The 20,678-nt window shown below is 39.8% G+C and overlaps 1 protein-coding gene across 13 annotated transcripts in view; it reads right to left on the reverse strand.

The window, feature by feature from the left end:
* Window positions 1–20,678, reverse strand: part of EPB41L2 (erythrocyte membrane protein band 4.1 like 2) — a 647,115-nt gene that overhangs the window by 240,165 nt on the left and 386,272 nt on the right. For all 13 annotated transcript variants that reach the window (XM_029594566.1, XM_029594576.1, XM_029594575.1 and 10 more), the window contains one exon: window positions 8,651–8,869. In XM_029594566.1, coding sequence (XP_029450426.1) covers window positions 8,651–8,869 — 219 coding nt within the window. The remainder of the gene's footprint in view (window positions 1–8,650; window positions 8,870–20,678) is intronic.

Genomic DNA, 20,678 nt, shown 5'->3' on the forward strand with positions numbered 1-20,678 from the left:
TTGTTGAGATTTCTGAGGTCTAGAATGGGTCGAAGGCCTCCTGTTTTCTTTGGAATGAGGAAATAGCGGGAGTAGAATCCTCTGCCCTTTTGAGGTCCAGGAACTGGTTCTATGGCCCTGGCTCTCAGAAGGGTGGATAATTCTGTTTGAAGAATTGTGGAATGTTGATTTACTGTCCAAGATGGAAATGGTGGGTTTTCTTTTGGAACAGTAAGAAAATCTAGCCTGTAATCGTGAGTTGTGATCGATAATACCCATTGGTCGGTGGTGATGGAGGCCCAAGTGCTTTGGAAGTACATTATACGACCCCCTACTGGTATGTTGGGGAATGGGTTGATGAAGCTGCTGCTCTCTGAGTTGTTTCAAAAACCAGATGTAGTGGCAGTCTGTGGTGGTGGTTGTGCCCTTGCAGGCCTCTGCCTAGGTTGTTGGCGTTGAGGTGGGCGGGCTGTTCTGGGTCTATTTGCTGGGGGATAATACCTGCGTGGACGGTAGTATGGACGTCTGGTATCACGCTTTGGAATTCTCCTTGTAGAAGGTTGAGTATCCTGAGGTATTAAGGATAATTGCTTCAGTGTTTCTGTGTGGTCTTTTATAGTCGCCACAGCTTCTTTGACCTTTTCTCCAAAAAGGTTGTCCCCCAAGCAAGGAAGATCAGCCAAACGTTCTTGGACCTCTGGACGGAGATCAGAGGCCTTTAGCCAGGCCCATCTGCGTGCAGCTATGCCTGAAGCAGAAAGTCATGCTGCAGTCTCAAAGCAGTCATAAGTAGCTCTGACCTCGTGTTTTCCTGATTCGAGGCCCTTATGGACGATATTTTGGAATGGTTCCTGATACTGGTCAGGGAGAGACAGGGCTAGGTCTTGAACCTGCTTCCAAAGGTTCCTTTGATATTGATTCATATATAGCTGGTATGATGTTATCTTGGATACCAGCATGGAACCCTGAAAAATCTTGCGGCCTAAATTATCCAGAAATCTACTCTCCTTCCCAGGCGGTGTAGATGAATGAGATTTCAGTTGTTTCGCCTTCTTCTGGGCGGACTCTACCACGACTGACTGGTGTGGCAACTGTGATTTTTGAAAACCTGGTATAGGTTGTACCAAATAAGTTGCCTCTGCTCTTTTATTGACTGCTGAGACAGATCCTGAGTGTTCCCATATCCTGTACTGAAGGTCTTGAAAAACTTCATGGACTGGTACTGCTAACATTTCTTTAGGAGGATCTACAAATTGCAGAACCTCAAGTGTTTTCTGCCTTGCATCCACCTCCGTTTGTAGTTGAAAGGGGATGGTGTCAGCCATATCCTTTACAAAGTTTGTAAAGGAAAGGTCCTCAGGAGGTGACTTCCTGTGGTCGTCAGGTGGAGAGGGTTCAGAAAAAATATCCCCATCTGAAGAGTATTCTGAGCTTGTGTCAGTAGCCATATCTGGTGGAGTTTGGTGAGTGACTGGCACTAGCAAAGGTTCCCTAGGCCTTGATGGTAAAAGAGGAGAATGAGGCTTTGGGATTCCAGAGGGTCCTGGAATAGGCTCTTCTGGTGTTTTGTTGGATAAAATATCCAGGAGAGAGTCTAATTTAGTCATGAATGGATGCAGCATCAAGACATCCTTTGATGGCATCGGTATAATCCCCGGTGGAACCGGTGAGGGTATCGGGGTAGGCATCGAAGGCCGTTCCCGTGGCATCGGTGCCGGCGGCATCAATGGCGATGGATCTCCCGGCATCGGAATCGATGGAGATGTCGATGGCTGTGGCGGAATCGCATCGCGCAGAGCCTGGTGCACCGCTTGACGTATATATGAGTCAAGTTCCGCTCTCATAGCTGGTGATACCAGAGCAGCTATGTGGGGAGGCGGTGATGGCGATGCCGATACCTCCTCAGAGCCCTGAGGAGGTACGGAACCCGGCGCCGATATCGGTGGGGATCGCCCTGGATCAGTAGGCCTCGAAGCCTCCGCACTCGTCCGAGGTATCTTTGCGGGTGAGGCCGTACCTGTCAATGGGTCTTCGGTCATCGGTGCTAGGCGTCGTCGATGCCGGTGACGATGTTTTTCTTTTTGTTTCTCACTTCCAGAAGTGGACGCCTTCGACGATACTGACGGTGATGGCGTAGAAGCGTCTCCCGCTTCTGGACGACGTTTTTTCAGTAGTACCTGCCGGACGGATCCGGATGGCGATGACTGAACCGAAGTCGATGCCTTCGGGAGCAATTGTTTGTTAAACAATTGCTCCATTTTCTCAACGCGGAGACGACGGCCTTTTGAGGTCATTTCCGCACATAATGTACACGATTTTACATCGTGTTCTTTGCCTAGGCAAAGAACACATTCTAAGTGCGGGTCTGTTATAGACATATTCCGCGCACACTTCGGGCATTTTTTGAACCCGGAGGCCATTTTGCCGGACAGCTGTCAACAGCGATGACCAAAAAATATCGGTACCGGCCGGAAACCGAAGGGAAAAAAAGTTATCGCGGTGTTAATGAAGGGAAGCCCTTGCGGTGGGATGATTTTTTTTTCCGAAAAAGTTAAACTTTTTTAAGGTGGTGAATTCACCACAGGACTCCAATTATACCGCGATGCTAAGTGCTTCGCGGAAAAACGAAGACTGAAGGGAGACCCCTGTGGCAGGGAATATCATGGCATGCTGGGCATGCTCAGTAGGCACTCTGGTGCCAGTCAAAAGTTTCATGGAAACTTTTAAAGAAGTTTTTCCATACATAGGGCTCCATTACCGATGTCACCCATATGTGAGGACTAGCATCCTGCTTGTCCTGGGATAATAACCTGAATACAATTAATTCTTGAATGGGGTATGTATCCTCCTTGTGCTCAAACCATAAAGGAAGATTTTGAGGAAAGAAGTATTTAGCCATGCACATCACCTTGTACACAGCTGGATAAACTGACAAGTAAAAAACATTAGTATGGTTCGCTAAAACTGTGTAATGGGATTAGTTAACAGTAGTTAGCTGTTAGAGTTACGAAGCTGACCAGACAATTCATTGTCCCACAGCCAAGAAGACAAGTTATGACTCAGTGTTGAACTCGTATCGTGGCTGCAATTAACCAACATTTGTAAAGGAGGACATCTTTAGTTATAAGCATTTTTCCCGAAGCAGAGCACTTAATGTTCTAAAAATGCTGCAGCGTCTGAGTTTAGACTGCTGTCAGCTTGTGATCGTAGGTTAGCCGGGTTTGCTGACAGCTTGCAAACAAAAGAACTGAACTTACAGCAGCCTCTGCAAGAATTATCTCCATACCAGTCAGCAGAGATTGCTCCCATTTTGATCTCAGATCACTCGGCAGTGCTGATAAAATGCAACTTACAATCATCCATTACTGTTGACCGGCAGAGGCGCTTTAATCCCACACTACACTCTGATTTGCAATTCCTGGACTCGTTACGCAATAAAATCTCAGAATATTTTGAATTCAGTTCTGCTCCAGGCATCTTGGCAGCCTCTTTGTGGGTGGCTTTCAAGGCTACGATTCGGGGAGACATCATCAGCTATGCTTCTTACAAATGAAAACAGAAGGCATCCTTAGAGGCTTTACAACAAGATTTAGCTGCTCTTGAGCAAAAGCATATTGCTAGTCCAAATTCGGCAACACTGGACGCTTTACTCGGCAAAATTTCTATATAATCAGATGTTAAGTTCCACTGTACATCTGCATGTTTTTCATTCTAAGGCTGCGTATTATGCCGCAAATAAGTGCGGCCACCTATAGGCTTCTTATCTGAAAAAGCGTCAGGAAACGAAACGGATTGTCAAGGTACTCACCTACTAAGCGCATTTTATTTACGGATGAGGAAATTCTGCATTTCGGGATTTCTACAACTCCCTCTTATCAGTCCGAGGTTACTTCACCAGAATTAGCAATTCAATCTTTTTCTACCATCTCCTACCCCTCAATTTTAACGGATGATGCCACACTGTTAGACAAACCAATTATGCAACTGGAAATCCACAATGCTATAACCGCGCTTTCTTCAGGAAAAGCACCCGGACCGGATGGTCTAACTATGGACTTTTATAAGGTGTTTAAAAAAGATTTGGTTCCTTATTTACTTAAGTATTACTCGGTTGCTCCTTTGCAACCAGCTTTTTTCTAATTTTTCTGAAGTGCGTGTGGTAGTACTTCCAAAGCCTGGGAGGGATGAGACTAACATTGGTAATTACAGGCCAATTTCTCTCTTAAATTCAGATTATAAAATTTTTACCAAAATCTTAGCCACCAATTATCCTCAGTCATGTCATCCCTGATTCATCCAGATCAATCTGGTTTTATAAAACACTGTTTAATTGCTAACAATACTCGACTCTTTCTTCAATTTCATGAAGCAACTATGACCCAGAACCACCCTGTCGTTGCAGTATCAGACGCAGAAAAGGCCTTCTGCGTCTAATGGGTCAAATGGCCTTTTCTTTTTTCCACACTCCGTCATTTTGGCTTTGGCCCCACTTTTGTTTCCTGGATACGCTTATTATATCACTCTCCCACTGCATATCTCTATATTAATTATCAAATCTCCCCCTCCTTCTTATTACAAAGAGGAACTTGGCGAGGTTGTCCTCTTTCACCTCTCCTATTTAACCTGGCTTTGGAACCACTACTCCTCGCTATCAGACAAGATTCACGAATTGAAGGTGTGCAGTTTGGCTCAGAGATGTTTAAACTTTCGGCATATGCAGATGATGTGCTTCTTTTTCTCCGTAATACTGATAATTCTCTCCCTCATTTGTTGGATTTAATCACGTCCTATTCTTCTGTTTCAGGGTACAAAATTAATTGGCACAAAACCAAGCTTTTTCCTCTAAATTACTTGGGCTCCTTAGTGGATCTTTCCCAGTCCCCTATACAGAAGGTGATTCATGGTCTCAAATATTTGGGAATCACATTTTATGTAGATCCACAACATACTATTAGTAATGCTGAATCGCAGATTTTACAAACCCTCAGGAGTCTTATATTACAATGGTCCCCTCTTCACCTCACGTGGAAACTATTAAGATGGTAATTGCTAAGATCACATAATTTCTCTCTCTGTTACCTATATTCTTTTCCAAAGATTTTTATAGACATGTTGATAGCCTCTTAATACAATTCCTCTGGCATCATAAGGCCCCTAGAATAGCGTTATCCAAGCTGAAGACTACAAAAATTGATGAAGGGGTTAATTTTCCTGATTTTTACACATATCACCAGACGTTCATCCTTCAGCAAGCTTATCACTACTATTCCTCTGAGTATCAATTGGTAGATCCCCCCCGATGGATAGCTGCTGAGTCCCACATTCTCTCTCCATACCCGCTTACGTGTTTCCCTGGCATGATATTACCTCACATCAAAAACCAGCACTGGTGTATGTTTTATCAATCAATTCAAAATTGTTAGACCACACGAACATTACTCAGTCAATTATTTTATTTGTAGGACCTCAAAGCTACTTGAGAATGTTCAAAGCATACATGCTCAAAATGTAGCGTACAGGTCCAAATTTGATATTTATTTAATGTGAATAAACTTATTCAAAAAAATTTTTTTGCTTGTTTTTTAATTTGTTTAAAAACATAGCAAGACCCTTATTCCACCTTTATGGATGTATCACCATTTATTTGCACACGAAAATTGAATAAAGCTTTCAAAAAAACGTTTTTGTTGATCTCTGAATCATACTTGGCAAGTTTATTATAATGAAAAGTCTCGAAAGTATACTCATCTTCACAGCATCCTACATGTCCCGACACGGCCGTGTTTCGGACCGTCCTGGTCCTGCTTCAGGGGCAATAAAATTTTTCAGGGTCTCCAAAGAATTCTGTAGGTTCAATTCAATTTTTTCAAATTTTTATTTCGCAGTCGGCGTCTCCGACCGCCAGTTACAAAAAACATGGCCGCTCCTCCGGGGTTATATGCGCATGTCCGGCATCCAACACAGCCGTGTTTCGGACCAGGACGGTCGGAAACACGGCCGTGTCGGGACATGTAGGATGCTGTGAAGATGAGTATACTTTCGAGACTTTTCATTATAATAAACTTGCCAAGTATGATTCAGAGATCAACAAAAACGTTTTTTTGAAAGCTTTATTCAATTTTCGTGTGCAAATAAATGGTGATACATCCATAAAGGTGGAATAAGGGTCTTGCTATGTTTTTAAACAAATTAAAAAACAAGCAAAAAAATTTTTTTGAATAAGTTTATTCACATTAAATAAATATCAAATTTGGACCTGTACGCTACATTTTGAGCATGTATGCTTTGAACATTCTCAAGTAGCTTTGAGGTCCTACAAATAAAATAATTGACTGAGTAATGTTCGTGTGGTCTAACAATTTTGAATTGATTGATAAAACATACACCAGTGCTGGTTTTTGATGTGTGGTTGATAACTCTTCAGACACTGGAATAAGAATATTTCTGGGCAATTTGGTTGTGTGAATGATATTACCTCAACACGCCTCTAATCCCATTTTGAGATCCCTTCACCGAGCACTTAAAGAATTTTATTCCCATTCGTCCTGCTGGTTTTTGCCCCTGGCATACCTCTTCCATGGCTCCATTATGGCACAACCCCTCCTTAAAGATTGGACACCATCCTCTTAACTGGCCTTTATGGCAATCTAAGGATATGTGGCATCTTGCTACGGTAATGGATGGTTCTGTCCTATTGTCCTTCACAAAGATGCAGAGGTTTTTTGGGTTACCCACCACTCAATTCTTTAATTGGTTTCAATTGCAGAACATTACCCTCTCTAAGGCATTTTCCAATTTCCAGCTTGACCAATGGTCTTTTCTCTTGCAAACTTATCAGTATTACGGACACAAAGGCCATTTAGCATCTTGCTTATATAAAACTTCTCAGGATATATCATACTAGTGTTTCTAAAAATCGTTTGGGTCTGGCTTGGGAAGCAGATATTGATGTTATGCCTACAGATGCAATATGGAAGCATTTATGGTTAATATCCACTCGCATATCACTTTCTTCCAGCTTAAATAAGAACTCATATTTTCAAATGCAAAGGGCTGTTTGGACCGCTTGGAAATTAAATCGAGCAGGCCTCCTTTCCACTCATAATTGCTGGTCCTGTAATACCCCTAGGGCTACATTAAAACACATGCTATTTCTCTGTCCCAATGTTAATATATTTTGGCAACAGATTTGGCTGTCTCAAAGATATTACCCATTACTCACCCACCTAGTTACGCTCTGGTTATTCTGAGGTGCGCCAATCCGTCTCTACACTTATCTTCTCCTCATAGGAAATTGCTAGATTTTATGACAAATGTTGCCTTACACAATATTATGTCCAATTGAAAACAGAGTGGATCTGTTATCCCATCATCTTTAGTGGAATTCGGTTTGTATGTATTGCAAATATGAGAAGGCTATGGCCATCAAATACAACAGATTAACCCAATGGTCTTTGGTGTGGAAGCCTTTAGATGAATATGTAACTTCCTCATCTTAATGCCATGGGTAACACTCAGGTTTGGCTTTCAGCATCTTCTTCTTTCTATTCACGACTCTATCCGTTTACTGTAAAGTCTTTGTCCTCTTTTCCCTTACCTTCTTTCACTTTCCATTTTATTTTCTATAAAAAACAGGATACTGACAATGATCTGATTGCATTATTTTTATGGAGTAACATATCACACTAAGTCAACGTTATAGCTGATATTGTATTGCTCATTGGAATTCTGTTTTTCTTCTTTCTGTACTACTGTTAAACCTATAATAATAAACAAATTGAAACTTTAAAAAAAAAAAAAAATTATCGCCATACCTTAACTTGTGGTTTCTATTGGAAGCGTTCTCAGATAAATGCTATAGCCACATTTTCATTTTTATTTGCATTAAAAAAAAAAAAAGACTTAAATTATATTTAAGACTTTCAGGATCTAGCAGTTGCATATGAGCTATCACCTATTAGAATTGCATATGAGCCTTTGCCTGTTTGAATGACCAATGATTATACCGCTCCCATTTTGAACATTAGTCACTGAAAGAAGTGATGCAGTCTTTCTGGCAGCAGGATTTATGATGGTCCTTTAAAATTATATTTAAAGTTTTTTCTTGTTAGCATACTAGTTCTAATTTATTTATTTATTTTGTTTACAGTATTTAGAACAATTTTCTTTATGTTAGGTTGCATTCTGTTTTGCTCTTGGGTTTATTTTTATATTAGTGTTGATAATATAGTATATGACAACTCAAATCTAGTTTATCCAGTCGAGCCATATTTCTAGAATGCCTTTTCCATTACTAATACAAGTCTGGCCAGTATTTCTCGGACAATTGCACCATGGGGGAATAAATGTGATGGACAACAGCAATGGAAGCAAAATCCTAACAGTAATAAAACTGTGCAATGTCATCTTCCATCCATGATTGACTAATGACATGTTTGCATTATATATCCCAGCATAACAATGTAAACTGGATAAGACTTTGTAAAGTTAATTTAAGTAAATGCAATCAGGCAATCCAGGATTTAATCTGCAATGGTATACTGTTAGTTTTCTTATATATATACCAATCACCACATTGTGCCTTTATACTGGATTTAAATATATTTATAAGAGACACAGATTTCCAAAACAGTTTTTATCACTTATTCCCAGTGAAAATTACATAATATACCTGTGTGTTTTGTGCAGCTCTACCACCTTGTCCTCCATTTCTTTTGTCTGACTGGGTGCAAATTGAAATTCACTGATATAGTCACTGCTGTGCTCTTCTGGATCATAGTCACCCAGCTCAGCTTGCAGAGTATATGAACCAAGAAGAGAATGAGTCACAAAAGAACATGGAAGCCGGCCAGAAGCAATATCCTGACGAAGCTGCAGGCACAGGAAATATCTGACAGAAAACAAAAATAAAATTGCAATGAGACAGAAATTAGCGTTTGTTTCCACATACAAATTAACAGAATGAAACTGTGTCATACTGGATGTCTACTACAATATGTGCAATAAGTAGTATACCATAATCTGGTATACTAAAAAATTACCTTTAGGAAATGTGTATACTGATAAATAATTTTCTGGTCTGAACAACTATTTTGTTTCTGTTTGTTCTCTTCAAAGAAAATGCAATCCCTTAATCACTGGAGGAACTGAAAATCCTGTTTAAAGATTCCACATACTGACCTTTCTAATAGAGAACTGTATCATGCATCTTAACACCATGTACCAAAACACGATCCTGAACACAGTATCATAGTAGATGAGGCAGATAAAGGCTACTTGGCCAATTCAGTCTGCCCAGTTATTTTGGATACATCCCAGCTGTCAGCCATAGAAGCTTAACCAGGAGTAGCCTAGTGGTTAGAGCAGTGGGCTATGAACCAGGAGACCAGGATTTGAGTCCCACTGAAGCTCCTCATGACCTTGGGCAAGTCACTTTACCCTCCATTGCCTCAGGTACAAACTTAGATTGTAACCCCTCTGGGGATAGGGAAATACCTACAGTACCTGAATGTAATCTACTTTGAAGAACTGAAAAAAGTGTGAAAAGTGGAATATAAATCTAAATAAACTTGTAGGATATTGTTCCATATCTAAGTCATTTTTTGTTGTTTTCCCATTCTGGATAGATAAGCATACAAGTCCCCATACTTAAACATCTCCCATATTTCCCATCTCCTACCACCAAGCTATATAATAGCTAAATAGCAATTAACATTAATGAGATTGCTCATGCATCCAGATGCCTATGCCCATAATGGTCTTGCTGAACAATACCTGGCTACCATCAAACCCATTTTCTAAGGAGTTGTAGCCTTCTGATTTCCATCCAGCTACTTCGTGGCCTGCAGTTTCACAAGCTCTTCCATCTTTTACCCACGTTTTGATTTCTCCTTAGCACATCTCCCCTTGCCGCTGCACTAGAGAACGTGAAGGATGGGTGGTATGCAATTCTGCTATCTTCTAATCTTGTTCCTACCACTACACTCTGTTTGTCCCAAGGATATTTCAGTTCTGTCACAGTACTGGTTGCTGTTTTCATCACTTCTGCACATAGGTTGGTCCAGACATTTACCACCTCTGTAGTAAAGTGGGTTTTTTTTGTTTGTTTTTGCTTAGGTTTCCTCTGAACCTGCCCTCCTTGCAGTTTTAGATACAAACCACACATTCTTTATTTTCCTTTTCTATGAAAAATGTCACCTCCTTGTAATTTACTAAAGCCTATCAAATATTTGAGCATTTCTATCATATCCTTCCCCCCTTCGGTTCTTTCCTCCAGCAAGTACATTTTGATAGCCTTATGCCTTTCTTTGTATAGTCTGCTTTGCCGGTCTTGTTTCTAAAGACTCAATCAGAACTTCAACCATAAAAACGATCAAACCATTTTTTCCTAAACCATTATTTGAAAGTCTCTGTTGAACATGAACCAGAATACACTAAAAAAAAAATTGTGGTTACCAGTTAATCTAAATTAAAAAAAAAAAAAAAGTTATATGTGCTGGATCCAGAATGAATCAGAATGAGCACATAAAACTAATATCTTGGAGGACTTACATTTTGGATTTGAGAATACAAATAAAATAAGCATTTCAAATTTATTAGCAAGTATTTAGAACTCATTTTTTTTGTTTCTTGCGTGCATTATAGTATTTATGGCTACACTAGCCATGATAGGTCTATTGCAAATGTACATTATATTTGCATTTTCTCATGCGAACCAGAAGAGACCCAGTCAACTCGTGTACTGAACCATTTAATGAATCCTTATTGGCCTGAATTGGAACAAACTGAACATCAGTTATAACCTAACCTGAACTGGAACCAAACCAAAAATATAACTTGTTTTGACACCCCACTTGTATTATTTTAGTAGAAATCTTCTGAACCACTTCCATCCTCTCAACGTGCTTAAAAATACATAGCCTCCAGCACTGAACACAAATGGGGTCTCAGTGACCTATACAAAGGCAACATTAAAAACTTTTCCTACTGATACCTCTACTTATGGAGTAGTCTAGTGGTTAGAGCAGTGGGCTTTAGACCAGAGTTCAAATCCTGCCACTCCTTGTGACCTTGACAAGTCAATTTACCTTCCATTGCCTCAGGTACAAACTAAGGGGCTGATGCAATACAGTGTGCTCAGCTGATCGCACTGTTTAACCGGCAGATGGACGCGGGTTGTATAGTCATTACCTAATCCCCTTATGTGAATGAGGCTATTAGCTATTCACTCCGAAAGCACATTTTTGCATTCAGAAATTAACGCTTCCCCGAGGCAGGTGTTAATTGCTGAACGCTCCCAAAAGTTGTACAGAAAAGCAGAAAAAAACAGTTTTTCTGTATATCCTCCTACTTAATGCTGTTGCGATATTAAGTAGGAGGAACAAATCTTTTTTTTTTTAATTTTTTGTTTTGTTTTAAACAAACTTAAAAAAAAAAAAAAAGAGCACCAGCATTCAGGTTCAGGAAATGGATACTCAGTTAATAAGTGTCCGTTTCCTGAACCTCTGGCTGTGCGCCATTTTCCTAACTGGTGGATGGCTGATGATCATGGCCCCCGTTCTCAAGGAGGTGCTAGGGGCGTGCAAGCGGCCCTAGCACCTTCTTGATAACACCTTCTTGATAACACAACCCCTAATTTAAATATTACATGGCACCCCCAGGAGTGCCTGGGGACATGTTTGGAAAGCGGGCGCAGAGTGTTCAGCGCACATTACATTGGCCCCTTAGATTGTGGCGAAAAGCGGAATATAAAATCAGATAAATTAGAGATAAAAATTATACTACCCTGTTTCCCCGAAAATAAGACATCCCCCGAAAATAAGACCTAGTAGAGGTTTTGCTGAATTGCTAAATATAAGACCTCCCCCGAAAGTAAGACCTAGCAAAGTTTTTATTTGGGAGCATGCCCGTCGCACAGAACACCAGAGCATGCAGCTGTGATTTTTTTACCCTGCAGGATTCACAGTTAGTTGTCATCACAAACCAGCATAACCAGACAACTATTCAGAATATAATAAGGGGTAGATTTTCAGACGAGCGCGAACAGCCTACTTTTGTTTGCGCTCCAGGCGCAAACAAAAGTACGCTGGATTTTAGTAGATACGCGCGTAGTCGCGCGTATCGGCTAAAATCCTGGATCGGCGCACGCAAGGCTATCGATTTCGTATAGCCTGCGCGCGCCGATCCGCGCAGCCTACCCCCGTTCCCTCCTAGGCCGCTCCGAAATCGGAGCGGCCTAGAAGGGAACTTTCCTTTGCCCTCCCCTCACCTTCCCCTCCCTTCCCCTACCTAACCCACCCGCCCGGCCCTGTCTAAACCCCATCCTACCTTTGTCGGGGGATTTACGCCTCCCGGAGGGAGGCGTAAATCCCCGCGCGCCAGCGGGCCTCCTGCGCGCCGGGCCGCGACCTGGGGGCGGGTAGGGAGGGCGCGGCCACGCCCCCGGGCCGTAGCCACGCCCCCGTACCCGCCCCCAAAATGCTGCCGACACGCCCCCGAAACGCCGCGACGACCGGGCCCGCCCCCCGACACGCCCCCGACACGCCCCCCTCGGAGAACCCCGGGACTTACGCGAGTCCCGGGGCTCTGCGCGCGCCGGGAGGCCTATGTAAAATAGGCTTCCCGGCGCGCAGGGCCCTGCTCGCGTAAATCCGCCCGGTTTTGGGCGGATTTACGCGAGCAGGGCTCTGAAAATCCGCCCCTAAATGTTCATTTTTTTGTTCAACAATATATGTGAATTCTTCTTCATGGAAAAATAAGACATCCCCTGAAAATAAGGCCTAGTGCATCTTTGGTAGCAAAAATTAATATAAGACACTATCTTATTTTCGGGGAAACACGGTATTAGCTTTCACAGTTGCTTTATTGCGTTGACTGGCTACTTTGAGAACATATGAGATAACTTCTAGATCATTTCCTTGTTTGACAGCTTTCAATTCTTGTTCTAACTGATAAAAATGGATTTTCTTCAGCTCCGCATGATCAAGTTCAGTTAATCGACTAATCTGATTGGTTTCCAAATTTGTCTTGGCCAGGGAGCAATGAGAATTACTCTTCCCTGGTCTCTCGTAATTTTTAATAAAGATTTTACTACCAGGGATATTGACGGATATACATACAGTAGACGTCCCCTCATGAAGGGAGAAGGTATCTGATGCTAGTCTATTTTATGATCTTCTCCAGAGACAGATTATTTTGGTGTGCCCCACTCATGAAAAATTGTGTTTGACATAATCAAAAGTGTCTAGGATCTAAATGAGCCTATTTGCCAGGATATTCTCATTTTCTGCCAAGTACATAGTTCTTAAGGTCATCCCATGAGAGATGCCCAGTTCCAACCCTGAAAGTTTAATGACACACGAGGAGTGAACCTGCTCCTGCCTGCTTCTTCAGGTAGAAAATGACTACTTTATTGTGTGTTTGAATTAAGACCAGTTTGTTGGCCACCAAATCTCTGGAAATCCTTAGAGTATTCAATTACTACCTACAGTTGCAGGGAACTGATGTGATCTCTCTTTTCCTGGAGAGATCTAGTGCCTTGAATGTGAACCTCTTGAATATGAAATCTCCAGCCTAAGTTGGATGTATTTGGCTTCAAAAAATTGTGAAAAGGAGGAATTCTGAAGGGGACAGCAAAGACTAAGTTGGAATGGGAAAGTCAACAAAGCAGAGAGTTTCTGAGATGTTCCATGACACATATGCACTTTTAGACCCCAAAACAGCTTCGTTTCATGGGATTTTTAAAATCTCATAAGTAGACATGCCATCTGGGATGACATGAAGCCGTAACGTTGCCAGAATGAATGGAAAAGAGATTATCATTACTATTAATCCAAACTCTCATATTTAAACAATTTCTTTAAAATGAAAAGACCATCATATATTGGGCCCAAATGATACAAGTTCAAAAGGGTCTACTGTATATAATCATCAGTCCAAATTCTTAGTGTAACAATGTTTCTTTAAACAAATACTGTACATGCTGGTTCTTTCATTTTAAAGACATTTGGTCCGATTTTAAAAGGGCCATGAGCATAACCCCCATTACGCGCAGAAGTGCCGGACCCTACAAAAGGGGCAGGCTGGGGGGCATGGTCTGGATGGGGAGGGGCGGACTATAACAGTGCCATTAGCTGCTGTCCCAGGAATTTTTGTATTTTGTGAAAATTCCTCCCCACCCCCATGCTACCCGCACATGCGCACACTGATTTTAAAATCTGGTACACGTGCGAGCAGCCATCGAATTTTATAACATGCGCGCACCGGCATGGATGCATACACGGGTCTTAAAATCAACTTCATTGTGCTTAAATGTTAGAGTTTTGATTTTTAGTTATATTCGTACGCTAGGTTTCCAACCAAAATTTTTCCTGGTTTTATATTTTAAAGTGGTTAATAATAAATGTTAGAAGTCCAAACAGTAATGGCTGAGTTGTCCAACAGGCCTCAATAATAGACTTTTCTGCTTGAGTGTCTGGCAGGCTGCAAGTCCTTCAATTCCTCATAATCTGCACATGTTTTAACAACTTTCAACAGGTTTGTGTTTTTACAAACCTGATCATCTCACTTGTTGCTCTTTCAAGATATGTTGAAAAGCAATGGTTTCAATACAGATTCCTGGGGCATTCCTCTTTTCACCTCTCTCCATTGAGAAAACAGGTCACTATTTTCAAGTTTTTAACCAGTTACTAATCCACAACAAGACATTGCAACCTATCCCATGACATTTTAATTTCCTCAAAGGATTTTGTCAAATGCCTTCTGAAAATCAAGATACACTATAATCGACCAGCTAGGCCTCATCAACATATTTACACCTTCCAAAAGTTATTAGATTGGTAAAGGAAGATTTCCCTTTATCTTCCCCATTAAGCCATGTCTATCCATATATACCCAGAAAATAGAAATGCAGTCTTACCGGTAACTTATCTTACAGTAGTCAAGGAAAGGTATATTCAGATGCATTGATTTATGACATCCTGCGAGCAGATGGAGACAAGAGAACCACAACTTTTTTTTTTTAGTGATGTCTTATTAGATGAATCTAATCAATTTCTTTGATTGAATGATCAGAGAAAAGCACCAGATGTAGTGTACTTGGATTACAGTAAAGTCTGACACTGCTCCACTTGTAAATAAATTGTCTTATAAAGTGAGCACCCTTGGTATGGGCCCTAAAGTGACTGATTGGGTTAGAAAGTGGTTGAATGGAAGGCAGTGTGTACAATGTGCTGCACAGATTGGTCTCTGAAAAGACTCTTTTTTGGAGCCATTAGTTAAAAAGGCTTTTACGAACTGCCTGACAAAGGGCATTATCTGATCGCGAGACTTGCTCCAGATGATTGTGCTTTACAAACATATGCACAGAGGACCAAGCAGCAGCTTTGTAAATGTCGGGCTTCTGGTACTGTCATGGAGCTGAGAAGTTGCAGAAAAAGGTGCTCTGACCAGGCCTAATTTATGTTTTATTTAAAACTGGTTGGATTTCTGCTTGAAACTAATAAGATTTTTACGAATATACAGCAGATGCTATACTCTGGAATTTTAATCTGAAAGGTTGCTATGTCCACAAAAACACCAAGAGCAACCAGAGACAAAACTAAACCCTTATATCCGCAAATGGTGTCAGAGATAGAGAAAGCAATGCAGAAGGCGAAAGCAGAGCTTATAAGAAAAGAAGAAACTCAAATTACAATTTTCTATTGACGAAATTAAGCAATTTTATGGAACACAAAATAAAGTGAGTTGATGGCCTGGAGAATCAAGTGGTATCACAGGAATTAATGATGGATCATTTAGAAACAGAGCTAACTGCTATTACAAAAAGAAAAATGTGACATTGCTGGAATGACTGGAAGATCAAGAGAAAAAAAATCTTTGTCTGATTGGAGTCCCTGAAAAGGTAAAAGACCCTGACCTGATCCAGCTGATTCAAGTATGGCTGCCGGAGGTGCTGGGCCTCTCTCTGGTAATGGAGCCCATCACCGTTGAAAGCGCCCATAGAATTGACTAGATTCTCCAAAATATAAAACTAGACCGAGACCGGTGGTAGTGAGACTCCTGAACTTCGCTGATAACATTAAGTTTCTTTCAGCATATAAGGAAAAAAAAGCAGTTTGGATCCTTTGAAGTATGACGACAAATCACAGATTCTTTTATTCAATGACTACTCTGTGAAAGTGTCAGAAAGAAGATGTGCATTCTCTCCCATCTGCAGAGGAATAAAATTTTCTCTACAGTATCCAGCAAAACTCAAGGTCTATCATGAGGGAAAGCCACCTTTTTGTTCTCCAGAGATCAGGTGAAAAAGTTCATTGATCAAATGAATACTCCAGCAGTTTCATGAATATCCTTGAGGCAGAAGAATGTTCTTTAGATCACTGCTTGGTTTAGTACTGTCATCCCCATGTTTCTTATGTACAACTACCTTTAGTTGTATAACTTATTGGTTTATTTTGAATATATTTTTTTCCAATATTTATATCTAATGGCCATATTTTCTTTTCCTCTGCCAATGTGACACACTATTGAATTGGTTACAGAGCCAGATCCTGCTGACCATGAGGTCGCAAGGTGATATTAACTAAGATTTTGTATACATGGATAAAACGTATGTCAAAAATTATTTTGGCCGGCTCAATTTATTATACCAGAGCATTGGTGCTGGAATGTTTTTGTTTTGTCTGCTCTTACAAACTTTGATTTGTATTTATCAAATTGATGTGGTGAGTTTATTTATAGAATACCGTGACTAGGGGATGAGGATGGATACAAAGACATAATTAAAACTTTTGTAGCCCTACTTCAAACTTGTTTCTATTGTCAAACTCATCATTATAAACTATCATTCTTTATTTGCGCTGTTGCAATTTTTTACCTAACTACTTTTATTTATTTGCAAGCTTAGAACAGGGCATCAACCTCCTAGTTCTTTAATCAAATCACAATACTAGTTGTGTTCATCTCAAAGCTATGGAGCAGAGATATGATCTGGCTCAGAGGTGTTGCCTTGTGTTTGTGATAGCATGCTGCCCTCTTGGTAGCAGACAAACTATATGTAAATCAGGCTGGAGGGTGTTTCTTCAAGACCAGTGAAACAGGAAGAAAAATGAAGATGCAGTCTACTGGAGCAATAGTTCCTTATAAGGTTTTTGTTTTTTGGTGTCTTTTTGCTATGTGGAATGAAAGTGTATATAATCTGGATATGGACTTCTGTCTAAAAAAAAACAGTTTATGTTGAGAAATAATAGTATGGTCACCTTTCTCTGTACTTTCTCCAGTGCAACTATATCTTTTTTGAGATGCGGCGACCAGAATTACACACAATATTCAAGGTGTGGTCTCACTATAGAGTGATACAGAGGCATTATGACATCCCTCTGTTTTATTTGCCATTTGCTTCCTAATAATCGCTAACATTGTTTGCTTTTTTGACTGCTACATCACACTGAGCCGATGATTTCAATATAATATCAACTATGATGCCCAGAACTTATCCCTGGGTGGTAATTCCTAATATAGAACCTAACCATGTAACTACAGCATGGGTTATTTTGCCATATATGCATCACCTTGTACTTGTCCACATTATATTTCACCTGGAATATGGACACCCAATCTTCCAATTTTGCAAGGACCTCCTGCAATTTATCACAATCTGCTTGTGATTTAACTACTCTGAATATTTTGTGTCATCTGCAAATTTGATCAACTCACTCACTGTACCTCTTTCCATATCATTTATAAAATATATTAAAAAGCATTGATCCAAGTACAGATCCCTTAGGAACTCTGTTTACCTTTTTCCACTGTGAAAACAGACCATTTAGTCATACTCAGTTTCCTGTCTTAACTAGTTTGCAATCCACAATAGGACATAGCCTCCTATCCCATTACTTTTTAGTTTTCTTAGAAGTCTCTCAAGAAGGACTTTGTGAAATGCCTTCTGAAAATCCAAATACACCACATCTACCGGTTCACCTTTATCCACATGTTTATTTATGTGAATAAAGGTGAACTGGTTGCAGATTTGTGAGGCAAGACTTCCCTTGGGTAAATCCATGCTGGATGTGTTCCATTAAACCATGTCTATCTATATGTTCTGTAATTTTATTCAAATAGTTTCCACAATTTTTCCCAGTGCTAAAATCATGCTCACCATTCTATAGTTTCCTGGATCACTATTTTTAAATATTGGGGTTATATTGGCCTCCTTCCAGTCTTCAGGTACAAAGGATGATTTTAATGATAGGTTACAAATGACTTGTAATAGGCCTGAAATTTCATTTTTTGAATTCTTTCAGAACCCATCCGGTCAAAGTGATTTGCTATTCTTCAGTTTCTTAATCTGGACTACTACATCTTCCAGGTTCACTGTGATTTGGTTCAGTTCATCTCAGAAACGGGCATCTTCCCAACATCCTCATTAGTAAACACTGAAGCAAAGAATTAATTTAGTTTTCCACGATGGCCTTATCTTCCTTAAGTGCCCCTTTAAATCCTCGATCATCTATCAGCCTAATCAACTCCCTCTAGGGCTTCCTGCTTCAGATACATTTTAAAACATTTTTATTATGAATTTTTGTCTCTATGGCCAACTTCTCTGAAAGGTGTTGTGGTAAAATTTATTTTTTTAGCTCTACATAACACTGATTCCACTATGACAGAATTATAAAGCAGTTTTATACCATCATGGCCTGGGCAGTCTTATTTTATAATTAAAGGTCAATCCTCCTTGCTACTGGCCCTATGCAGTGGCATGCTCCACATTTTAGATTGCAAATTGTGTAGTGCTTTATGTACTGGGACTGTTGAAGGCTTTTTAGAAGTCTTGATATATTTAACTATCCCATAAAATTCCTCTATTTCAGGGGTATCAAACTGTAAAAGGGATCAACTCTGCCATTTTTTTAATAAAAGCTGAATACAAAAGATCTTCTAGTGATTTGTTGCATCTTTCCATCTATGAATATGGTTCTGGAGGTAATTCAGGATGTAATTCAGAATGAACTGACAGAGAATAATAAAGACTATGACTCTAAATCATGAATGCGAATACATGACCAATCTAGTCCAAGAGGATCAGTGTGTTGCTCTCTTGTGGCCTATGAATAAGGTGGCATTAGAGATGGAGATGCAATCCTCAGAAATTTGTTTTGAAGAGAACAATCCTAGGAAGGAAGTAGCATTTCCTTCATATAGATCCTTACAAAATCATGCTGTATTCTGTGAACAAATTCCTAGCTATTCTTGTCAGGAGGAAAAAGCTATTGAAGAGGAATCCAATTCTGGGACTATAATTGAAAGGTGAGTGTCCTTTATCTGATGTTTTCAACATTTTTGGCTGCTTCAATATCTTTGGAGCCAAGCGGTTGACTCTGAAGGGGTCAGTGCCAGCACTGATGGCACAGACGGTATGACTGACGCAGAGTGTGACGGCACAAAAGATTCTGGCATAGATAGTGCAGATTATTTCGATGTCAAACTATTTATCTCCATGTTAAGGCTTGTGAGCTGATATTTATTAATTTGTTTTTCTATACCTACATTCAATAAGGAATATCACATCGGTTTACATGGTAACTTGTGGGATAATTTGACAATAGGTCATATCTTTACATCATAACAGCAACAGTGTCCTATTATCGTAACAGTATAACTGAATAAAATTAATAAACAGTCTGGAGATTCGTTTGGAATATTATAAAGCAACTTAGCTGCGTTAGATCATAACAGAACAACATTAATAAACAATTTGAAAATTCGTTTGGATTATTATATGGCAACGTATCTGCGTTAGATATTCTGGGGGGCAGGGGACTTGTTTAAATCAATCAGAATATATTTATACATTTTTATTTATTTTTATTTTATTAATGATATATTTAGGTATTTTATATGCTATTGCTCCATATACAGATCACATCGGTTTACAAAAGTGACATTCATAGCTCTATATCAATAAACAATGATTGGTTACAGAGATAGTATTCATAGTCAGGCATTAACATTTATCAAATGAAATTTTCTACTATGTTTTAATTAACGATCTATACATAAGAAAAGGGTTACAGAAAATTTAATATAAGTTTTGCATCTTAATCAGTGCGTTGCATTGAGGATCTTACATTCTCTCATTACATTTATTCTTCATGATTCAATTATCTTTTGTCCTTCTTGTCTTTGTGGCTCTCTACATTTTGATGTTTTTAAGTTAATTTATATATACTTTTGAATAGCCATGTTTTTAGCTCACATTTAAATCTCTATCTGGTAACATATGTAACATCTCAGGCAGAGAATTCCAAAGCTTTGGGCACGCTATGGAAAACACATGATCTCTTATTTGCATCAGATGTGTGCTCCGTATTGTGAGAACATTCAATAGTCCTTTATTTTGAGATCTTAGTGTTCGCTGAGGTTGTAGTGTCACACCTAATAAACCAGTGTTACTGGAATAAATGATGAATAATACTGTTAATACTTTATAATAGATTTGGGATTGTACTGGTAACCAATGCAGTGAAATCAGTGACTGTGTAATGTGATCAAATTTCCTAGATCCTACTAAGAGTCTTACTGTGGCATTTTGTAATAATTGTAATGGTTTTAAGAGACATGCTGGAAGACCGAGTAATAAGGAATTACAGTAGTCTAGGTTTGAGAAAATTAGAGTTTGCAACACAGTGAGGAGGTCCTCG

The sequence above is a fragment of the Rhinatrema bivittatum genome, chromosome 3 (assembly GCF_901001135.1).
Source record: "Rhinatrema bivittatum chromosome 3, aRhiBiv1.1, whole genome shotgun sequence".
NCBI classification, from domain to species: domain Eukaryota; kingdom Metazoa; phylum Chordata; class Amphibia; order Gymnophiona; family Rhinatrematidae; genus Rhinatrema; species Rhinatrema bivittatum.